At 40.2% G+C, this 10,948-nt stretch overlaps 1 protein-coding gene across 1 annotated transcript; it reads left to right on the top strand.

Annotated features, from left to right (window-relative positions):
- Positions 1-90: 90 nt before the first annotated feature.
- Positions 91-9,950, top strand: LOC144640883 (TBC domain-containing protein kinase-like protein; the record flags this gene model as incomplete). The annotated part of the gene is made up of 14 exons (XM_078499941.1): positions 91-228; positions 328-363; positions 566-664; positions 1,065-1,127; positions 1,692-1,818; positions 4,730-4,780; positions 4,864-4,947; positions 5,116-5,201; positions 5,728-5,764; positions 6,217-6,378; positions 7,036-7,148; positions 7,562-7,725; positions 8,402-8,561; positions 9,047-9,950. Coding segments are annotated over 14 exons (1,425 nt in total), but the record flags the coding sequence as incomplete, so codon positions are not given.
- Positions 9,951-10,948: the final 998 nt, after the last annotated feature.

Below are 10,948 nucleotides of genomic sequence, written 5' to 3'. Positions count from 1 at the left end.
TTGAGGGTCTGAATGAGGTCTAGCTGATAGCTGAAAATTGGTGCCAAGTGTCCGTCTTATAGAGGAGTCCGTTAAGAGAGAGTTGACTGAATAAACGTATCAACTTATCAAACGGTTTTCATCAAAACTCATTTTGTTTTTTTGTTTTTAAGCCCATCCTCTAGATATGCTCTCCTAGACACCGCAGATCTTCCGCTCACGATCAGAGAGACGACAGTGGACTATCAGGTACATCCCCTTGGTTTATCACATTCCTGGCAATAGTTTTTTGGTCATTCCTCTCAAACGATTGAATCTAACCATGGCCATTTATTTCTCGTTTCTTAGTTTCACCGAATTGTTCTGTTTCAGAGACTTTTAGAGGTATGTAAAACGCTTTACACTACAGAAAACACAGACATTGTAATTTTGGGCTTGTAAAGTGCATGTGTGTATGCATTCTCTCTCTACTTCTTATGAAGATTCATGAAAGACCATGAGAAACAGCATTAAATTCGGATTCATTTGAGCGACTACAAATTTTATTTTGTTGGGCAGTTGAATTTATCTTGTCTTGTTAATGTAGGGGTATCCATACACAAGGGATCGCATAGTAAGAGAAGCGAGGATAGACATCCCTCCGTTACTTAGAGGAAAGATATGGGCAGCATTGTTAGGGGTTCAGGTGAGATTTGTTTCTTTTTAAGCAAGCAGTATAAGAGAGACTTGCTTTTGAAGCCAATTAAGGATGGAGGTGTTTTAATGGAAGTACATTTTCCTGCTTTGATATTTTCGCAGTTTTTGAAACCGCGGAAAGGAAAGAAACATCTTACCCCATGGGTTAAGAAGCATAACTTACTCACAGTAATGGATTTCTTTCCAGCCGTTTGTTGGTCACGCCTTGGCTGGCCGTGATGACACGAGTAATTAAACCAACCATAAACGAACTTGTAACACTAAACTAACCTCTTGGCCAATCAAATGCCACTTGCGTCTAATTTGTTCCCGAGTTTCGTACTCGCACGTACAGACTTTTTTTACTCTTAAGCGACTTGCTTTTTCTGTCTTGTTATATTTTTCGCTAGGGTGACGTCCAAGGCACATATGATGCAATAGACAAGGAGTCGTTTACTCAGACGGACCGGCAGGTGAGCTCAAAATAGACAAGCTTATGTGGTCCCAGGCTTTTACATTTTTACCTGGCGAAAACGACCGCGTCGCGATGTGAAATACCTGGAGACCAGAATTACGTTTTGCGACTCTCCTCGTTCCTCTCGCGGCTCGGGTAGCTCGCCCCTGCAGTTCTTCGCTAACAGTTCATAGGTTTCTTCTCTTCTAAGTAAGCTTTCTTACAGGTAAAAATTTCGATCATAACAAATTAATATTCCCATTTTGGACTTCTGCTTTCATATTGCGAGTGCCAGGTACAGGCACGTAGCTATGTTGGTCAAGTAGCAGTTCTCGGAAGGTCTCAAATGAGTGGCTCGCTACCCTTCGAGAGAACAATAGAACAAACAACAAGAACAATGCCCCAAGCCCCCGAAACAATAGCAACTGCTACACTAGAGGATCAATAGAATTACAAGCTTACTAGAGCTGCTACACTGCTGAATGTTGTAGAGCACTATCCATTCTCCAAACATCAAGTACAACTGAATTTTACTTAGTCTAACTACGAGTCTAAAATATTGTGAACGTTTCTTTGTTTGAAGATCGAAGTTGACATTCCTCGCTGTCATCAGTATGATGAACTGCTGTCCTCACCCACTGCTCATCAGAAGTTCAAGAGGATTCTCAAGGCCTGGGTTGTGCGTCACACTGACTTGGTTTATTGGCAAGGTAAGCAGTCACCTAGCGAACAACGCGCACAGTGTTGATACCATGCTTCTCAAATTTCCCATAAGGATCCCCCTAAAAAACCCCGGCCAGTAATTTCCGCAATCCCACACCCCCCCCCCCCCCCCCCCAACCCAAAAATATGCAAACAACTCTCTAGCCAACAGAACAGGTTGTTTATTTTTAGGAAGCACTTCGCGAATTGGCGCAAATCGCGCGGTGCAAGGCGCGAGTCACGCACGAGAGTAAGTAGAGCGAAAAATAAACGAGTTCCTCCCTCTCACGCGAGACTTGCGCCTCGCGGTCGCCTTGCGCTTCGCAAAGATAAACTTTCTGTTCTGTTGGACGCCAAATCTCAACTTCGAAATTTTATCTCGCCTTGCGCTTCGCAAAGATAAACTTTCTGTTCTGTTGGACGCCAAATCTCAACTTCGAAAATTTTATCTCGCCTTGCGCTTCGCAAAGATAAACTTTCTGTTCTGTTGGACGCCAAATCTCAACTTCGAAATTTTATCTCGCCTTGCGCTTCGCAAAGATAAACTTTCTGTTCTGTTGGGCGCCAAATCTCAACTTCGAAAATTTTATCTCGCCTTGCGCTTCGCAAAGATAAACTTTCTGTTCTGTTGGACGCCAAATCTCAACTTCGAAATTTTATCTCGCCTTGCGCTTCGCAAAGATAAACTTTCTGTTCTGTTGGACGCCAAATCTCAACTTCGAAAATTTTATCTCGCCTTGCGCTTCGCAAAGATAAACTTTCTGTTCTGTTGGACGCCAAATCTCAACTTCGAAATTTTATCTCGCCTTGCGCTTCGCAAAGATAAACTTTCTGTTCTGTTGGGCGCCAAATCTCAACTTCGAAAATTTTATCTCGCCTTGCGCTTCGCAAAGATAAACTTTCTGTTCTGTTGGACGCCAAATCTCAACTTCGAAATTTTATCTCGCCTTGCGCTTCGCAAAGATAAACTTTCTGTTCTGTTGGACGCCAAATCTCAACTTCGAAAATTTTATCTCGCCTTGCGCTTCGCAAAGATAAACTTTCTGTTCTGTTGGACGCCAAATCTCAACTTCGAAAATTTTATCTCGCCTTGCGCTTCGCAAAGATAAACTTTCTGTTCTGTTGGACGCCAAATCTCAACTTCGAAAATTTTATCTCGCCTTGCGCTTCGCAAAGATAAACTTTCTGTTCTGTTGGACGCCAAATCTCAACTTCGAAAATTTTATCTCGCCTTGCGCTTCGCAAAGATAAACTTTCTGTTCTGTTGGACGCCAAATCTCAACTTCGAAATTTTATCTCGCCTTGCGCTTCGCAAAGATAAACTTTCTCTTCTGTTGGACGCCAAATCTCAACTTCGAAAATTTATCTCGCCTTGCGCTTCGCAAAGATAAACTTTCTGTTCTGTTGGACGCCAAATCTCAACTTCGAAAATTTATCTCGCCTTGCGCTTCGCAAAGATAAACTTTCTGTTCTGTTGGACGCCAAATCTCAACTTCGAAAATTTATCTCGCCTTGCGCTTCGCAAAGATAAACTTTCTGTTCTGTTGGACGCCAAATCTCAACTTCGAAAATTTTATCTCGCCTTGCGCTTCGCAAAGATAAACTTTCTGTTCTGTTGGACGCCAAATCTCAACTTCGAAAATTTTATCTCGCCTTGCGCTTCGCAAAGATAAACTTTCTGTTCTGTTGGACGCCAAATCTCAACTTCGAAAATTTATCTCGCCTTGCGCTTCGCAAAGATAAACTTTCTGTTCTGTTGGACGCCAAATCTCAACTTCGAAAATTTATCTCGCCTTGCGCTTCGCAAAGATAAACTTTCTGTTCTGTTGGACGCCAAATCTCAACTTCGAAAATTTTATCTCGCCTTGCGCTTCGCAAAGATAAACTTTCTGTTCTGTTGGACGCCAAATCTCAACTTCGAAAATTTTATCTCGCCTTGCGCTTCGCAAAGATAAACTTTCTGTTCTGTTGGACGCCAAATCTCAACTTCGAAATTTTATCTCGCCTTGCGCTTCGCAAAGATAAACTTTCTGTTCTGTTGGACGCCAAATCTCAACTTCGAAAATTTTATCTCGCCTTGCGCTTCGCAAAGATAAACTTTCTGTTCTGTTGGACGCCAAATCTCAACTTCGAAAATTTATCTCGCCTTGCGCTTCGCAAAGATAAACTTTCTGTTCTGTTGGACGCCAAATCTCAACTTCGAAAATTTTATCTCGCCTTGCGCTTCGCAAAGATAAACTTTCTGTTCTGTTGGACGCCAAATCTCAACTTCGAAAATTTTATCTCGCCTTGCGCTTCGCAAAGATAAACTTTCTGTTCTGTTGGACGCCAAATCTCAACTTCGAAAATTTTATCTCGCCTTGCGCTTCGCAAAGATAAACTTTCTCTTCTGTTGGACGCCAAATCTCAACTTCGAAAATTTTATCTCGCCTTGCGCTTCGCAAAGATAAACTTTCTGTTCTGTTGGACGCCAAATCTCAACTTCGAAAATTTTATCCCACAAAAAGCCCCCTCCCCAACTCCATCCCCCTCCCACTAATCTAGACGTGGTTAGTATTCAGATTTAGATTTCTTCATTGCAACCGTTGTTTTGTGTTCGTTCATTTAACGACTGTATCACTATTTTGTGTTTCAAATTGTCTTGTTTGCAGTCTTTTACCATGCGTACCTCGTGTCTGCATCTAAATATTTTCAGACGGAAAATCTCTCCGAAATGTTAAAAAGCAAAATCTCGTCCGACTATAAGCCCTCCCCCCCACCTCTCCCCCACCACCCCCCACCTCAAGAAAAAAAATCAATAAATAAATAAAACAAAAAAAGCCCACCATAATACCCTTCAGTTCCTGTCGAAAATTAACAGTACTTCAATGTCTTGCGTGATAAAGCTTGCTAATTATTTGTTTTTTCCTTTACCCTCAGGTCTGGATTCTCTTTGCGCTCCTTTCCTTTCGCTTAATTTCAACGATGAAGGTAAGAAACGTACTCATCAAAACACTCAAGGACGGAAACGTTTTGCATTTTGTGAACTAATGTATGGCGCGTCATTTTTGTAGCTCTTGCCTACGCCAGTTTAGCGGCGTACATCCCCAAGTACCTGTACCACTTTTTTCTGAAGGACAATTCAGCAATCATACAAGGTATGTCTCATTTGTTATTTTGTTATTGATAAATCTCTCTTTTTAACATTTTATTACCTTCGAAAGTGGTTTTAAAACCATTGTCGCAGTTCCCGCTCTTTTTGTCAGGTTTCAAAGTGATTTGTTCTTTGTATTCATTTGACTATTTTAAAATTATTTCCAATGTAGAATATTTGGCGGTGTTCTCTCAGCTGATTGCTTTTCATGATCCCGAGTTATTCAACCATCTTCATGATACTGGATTTATTCCGGAGGTACGACATAACTACATAAGAAGTTAATAACCAAAATTAATTTTGACTGAGCTTGTCAACATCACACGTTGTTCTATTGAGAACGATATCATCAATCAGTGCACGGGCCGCTCGGAAAATGTCCGAGTTTTCTCAACAGGAAAAGAACCTTACGACATTCCGCAAACAGAAAACATTGATCAGAAGGTCATGGGTTCGAATCCTTCTGGGAGAATTTGGAACTTATTCCACGTAGCCTGCGCAGAAGTCGATTCCATTCCATGCGCGCGGAGTGAACGGGCGCGCCTCGCTCGCACGCACGCTCGTTCGCTCGCTCCGCGCGCTTGGAAAGGGATCGACTGTTTATCAGGCTAATTCCGCGTAGTTTAAGCCACTGACTAATGAAGATCTTTGTCATTGTGTTCAACCAACGTTAACGGCTGTCAGATCATTTCTTGCTGTACTTTTGTATATTTCAAATACAACGGTAAGCCATTATATTGTTCATTATTATTCCACATTTATTTTTCCTTTTTTTCCTCAACAGTTGTACGCAATTCCATGGTTTCTCACGATGTTCTGTCGTAAGTATCCTCGGCTTATGATGTCCCGGATTTAAGTTGGCCTTGTCTTGTCATTTCTTGTCCCCGTATAAACGTTGCTTTATATTCTTTCTCGAATGTTTCAGTTGTTGACATGTTTCGATTTGGGAGGTGCGGTAGCGTTATGGTTAACACATTGGAGAGATTTGTTATGGAGCCCTGGCTGGGGTCACTGTGTTGTATTTTTGAGCAACACACTTTATTCTCAGTGCCTTTCCAGTGAACAGCTAGATAACAGCTACCGGCAGGGGAGTGGAGGGGAAACCTTTCAATAGACTAATGTCCCATCCAGGGGGAGGGAGAGGGGAGTAGAAATACTCCTAGTCACTGGTACTGTTGATCGTTTTGTCTCCTCTTATCTATGTCTTCAATTTTGGCTTTTAATTTTGATGAATTCAAGTGACTGTTTTACTTATTTTTCTTTTCTTTTTCAGATGTCTTTCCTCTGAAAAAGATTTTTCACCTATGGGACACGCTGTTGCTTGGCAACTCGTCCTACCCACTGTGCATCGGGGTCGCTATCCTGGAACAATTGCGAGATCAGCTGTTGTCGTTTGGTTTTAACGAGTGTATCCTTCTCTTCTCAGATATGCCAGGCACGTGTTTGATTTAGACATCAGAGAGTATATTTCCACCCCCTTTCCCGGAAGAAAATCTTCCTAGCCCGCGTAGACATTGTCATTTTGGGTGGTGATGTGGCCGAGTGGTTCGGGACACTTGATTCTGGAAGTCCCTGGTTGAAATCTTTCACTTTGCTACTAACTGGCATTGTTCTTGGTGGTCCCAAGTTCAACCCCTTGACCTTGCTGTTTTTCCTTCCGCTAGCTAAGATTGTCAACATGTTTATTTTCTATTAGCAATGTATTCTTGTTCATTTAGCGTCCTCACTGAACACAGCAATTTTAAATACCCCGACACGTAAAGGCATATTTGACAAGTCCAGCTCAAATGTAGGAAAATCACAATTTACAATCTTGATCCGGCTGAAAAAAGTCAGTTATGTTGTTGTTTTTGTTGTTGTTACGGATTTCGCAAAAACTTCTTTCTTGTCAAACAAGGCCAGTAGCCACTCTTTTTCTCGTCATAAAATAGGAAAACAAAACCATTTGTACTTCAAGTAGCCAGTTATCACGTTTATGAATTTCGCTCCAGCACAGCTCGCAATCTTTTATCTGGATTAAAAAATAACATAAATATCGACGTCAGTTCATAATGGCCCTTTACATTACATTATGGTCCATTTTCTGCTTCAGGTGTTGACATCGACCGAGTGGTGCGAGATGCTAAGAGGATTTTCTGTAACACTCCTCGTACTGCTTCAATGAGACGACACGACAGACAATTTGCCGATCCTAATGTAAAACATGTAAGCAGAAGTTATCTTCCTTAATTTCACTGAAAAAAATGTCATTTAAGTCAAACTGTAGTGAATTTCCTAGCTATCTGCACACACTGCGAGCCTATGTTGATGGATAATTATGTTGGATTTCCGGGATAATTATGTTAGATGATGCATATGTTGCCTTGACAACTCCAACCTTTGAATTTGATTGATCAAATCAAATGGAACCCATTAAAAAAATTCTCAAAAATATGTTAAAAATTGAACTAAATTGTAGCTTCCATGAAAGCTAGGGAAACATGTTTTACTACCCCACATATCCAATAACTGAGATCTCTAACAAACTTTACCAGCTATCAACTGTTACAAACAAACATTATAACGTGAAATAATTTCTCGATGGCCGACAGAAACTTGCTTTGTTTTCATCTTATTAGGAAAAGGAGTTCATACCGTTACCCCAGCTCAAGTCCGAAATATGCCCAAGGATTTCCTCTCAGGATTTGTTACATGTCTGCGAACTGAACGACAACGGAGGCGCGAAAGTCCAAAGAAAAACCAAACCACGAGGACTAGTTGTGGATGTAAGACCTCCCGAGGAGTATCCTTTTAGCTTTACGCAGTTCACAACATTATTACTAAATAGTAAACCGTTTTAAGAGAGAGTTTTGAAGTTTGAAAGGTTTTACATATTTAGTGTAAAACGATGGTTAGATTAGGAATTTATAGTCGTGTTCTTTTCATAGGTATTATACACCTTATAAATAGATGAAAATAATAAGTTGCTGTGTAGTACTTTGTTCAAGTACTATACACCTTATGGTTATTTTTGTAAGGGTTTTGTTGATCTATGGTTTAAGTTGACGTCGTTTTAATGACGTCATATGCTATGGTAGGCCTCGACTAAAAAAGCCATTTAATTATTCGGTCTTTTCAAACTTCTACGAAACAAATTCGAAGCCCTGTCATTTTTATTTGCGATATTCAAAACTTAGAATCTCTTTCACCTCTGTGAATTTAAGAAACTTTCGTTGTGCGGAATCAGATTACAATCTTGGATTTAGATACCACTCTACAACTACTTTTTTCTAGATAATGACACAAATCAGAGGTAACACTGAATGTTGCTTGCATGAAAAATATCGTTTTAAATACCACAATCATCCCCACACTTCGTTCAGTTTCCAAATAAGCTTAAGGGCTTATTGAACGTTAAAAGTTGTTTTAAAGAAACATTTAATGTGTGTTCCTTGATTCATTAAATTCTCAACACGAAGATTCGCTTGTGGCCAAATCCCAGAGAGTGTGAACATTCCTTATAACCAAGCGTTTCTTGAAGACGGCGGATTAGCTCCTTCATCTGCCGCAAACACTGTGATCAGCTTCAAGGGAAGAGTTATCATTGTTGTAGGAAACCGCCATAACTATCCGGCCAAGGTAAGAAAGGAAAATCTTACTAGCAGCTTCCTTGTTGGTTGTTGTTGTTGTTGTTGTTGTTGTCGTTGTTAAGGCCTGGCAAAACGACAAAACATGTTTCCAGAAACACCCATAGCTCGCGCATGTTTCCCAAATGTTTCCCAGTTTTGCCACACGGGAAGCATTGTTTCCATCGTCAATTTTATTTCCAAAAAGCAAAATTTGCTTCTGCTACACCGCAGAAACATTTCGTGTTTCCGCGCGGCATGGAACCATGGCAAAACGAGGAAACAATTATGGAAACATTTTCCAGCATGTTTCTGGAAACATGTTTTCTTGTTTTGCCAGGGCCTTGTTTTTTTTCTTTTTGTACAATCCAAGCTTTCGAGTGATTTGTTTGAACAAGAATGTACAAGTTGTTGTGTTGTGTTGTCCAGTCTCAGTTTCAGTTTCAGAATTTTATATCTTGTTGTGTTTCTCAGTTTATTTGTCCGTTTTGTCCATAGGTCGGAGCTGAGCTTGTTAAACTTGGATTCTCTAGAGTGTGTGTATTAGAAGAACCGGGCCTGACGACACTTCGCACGCAAGGAAACCTGACTGTACCGACCTAATGTGCCTCGGGAAGTCCCGATCCCAATCGGGGAACATTTGCCACAATCGGCAAATTTTCGCCAAGCAGTCGATTGCGTCGAATATTATCATCCAATCAAAACGTAGCACGAACACTGCCGAGTACTCCGAAAATTGTCACGTCAGCATTTGTCACATCAGCATGACGTCATAAGGTTAAATTACGTCATGCTGCTTAGCAACTTCTCTATAGAAAACTATGGACTCAAAATTTGGAGACAAGGAAAACATTAGATCGACTTTGAGAGCAATAGACTTTTCTACGTTTTTTTTAACTTTTGACATGGAGTAGTTGGTGAAAATCCATCGACACCGCTGTAAAGAGCGTTTAGGATTCAGTGAACTTTTAGCTTGCCAAGTTTTAGAGTGTTCTGTTGAAAACGTAAGAAGTTATGGGTCCGTTTATTACGTCGCGAAATTTTACGGACGTATTATGGTGGGGGGTGCGTCTTAGCGGAGCTCTTTCTTCATTTGTTTCTGAAATATCACTCTCAAACTTGGCACGTTAACTAATTTTCCTTTTCTAGCAGTGTCAATGGATTTTCGCTAACTAGTCCGTGACAAAAGTATAAAACAACCGTGGAACAGTCTATTGAATGTCAAGGTCATATGTACAAAAAACAATTCACCATGTGCGTATAGAAGATTATTATGTTATTGTGGTAGAAAATTGTGAACATCAAGTACCAAGTATTCGATTTTATTGTACAAAATAATTTTATATCTATTGAAGTCCGCACTTTTCGTACAATTTTTTTTTTTAAATAAATTTCTCATAAAACAACAGTTTGAAGTGTTGTTACTTTACTAGTGTTTTTGGGGGGTTTTCTTTGCCAATTCAGTTCTCGCAGGAAATACGCAAACAGCATATGACTTATGCGACACAATTTTTGTCAGACAGCTTTTTGGACAGGCCAAACGATTTTGGATAAACCCGTTTCAAGGTCGTAGTTACAGTACCTTATGTATTTTTGTTGATTTCTTTCTCGTGGGGGATTCCTGATTGACAGCAAACAAACTTACTTACTCCTGATTGGTTATTTACGCTTTACCTGCACTGTGCTGGCTTCAAATTCTAGCAGGCCTGAATCGAAAAAGTTTGAAAATAAGCGCGAAAGGCCATGAGCCAAATAAGTTAAAGAAATAAAATGCGGCCGAGTTTTCTATATGCAATGAGTGAAACTCACCTTGGAAATTCAAAGCAAGCTTTTTAGCCGACGTAGCGCAGGATTGATTTAAGGCAATGGCCTAAAAAGCTGAGTGGCCTTCGCAGGTCGTTTTGCGTTTGAATGGAGAAGAATACGACGTCATCTCACCGTCAGAAGCTATGGAGTTTGTTTCATGCCATTTTGCATGAGTCTGGAAATATCAAAAAAAAGGCCAACTTCGATGAGAGCTGCTACAATGGATTAAAATCAAGCTCTTTTACTGTAGACACTAGTACACTAGTACTGTAGAGACCAAGGAAATATCCGCACTGAATCAATCATGCATAACTTTTCTACAGAGGTGAGTTTGTGAAATTTTATTTCAGTTTCTTTTTTTTAATTTCACTTTTCCGCTTAATCGAGCTGATAAAAATTATTTTGCTCGTTTTAAGATAGAAATTTTTCTTATATTTCTTGACACAGCCAGCAGTGTCTCAGGTTGTTAGTGAATGAAAATTTCTACCTTTTCGCGTTTTTGGATTTAGACTATTGAGAGACCTCGGAAATTTTTACTTGCCGACTATTTAGCTTTCTAATTTATTCATCTCACTTTAATTTGTCGTTTTAAAA

The sequence above is a fragment of the Oculina patagonica genome, unplaced genomic scaffold, assembly GCF_052425735.1.
Source record: "Oculina patagonica isolate OP01 unplaced genomic scaffold, crgOcupat unplaced538, whole genome shotgun sequence".
NCBI lineage: Eukaryota > Metazoa > Cnidaria > Anthozoa > Scleractinia > Oculinidae > Oculina > Oculina patagonica.
The sequence above is the reverse complement of the archived record's forward strand: the minus strand, read 5'-3'. Positions and strand labels throughout refer to the sequence as shown.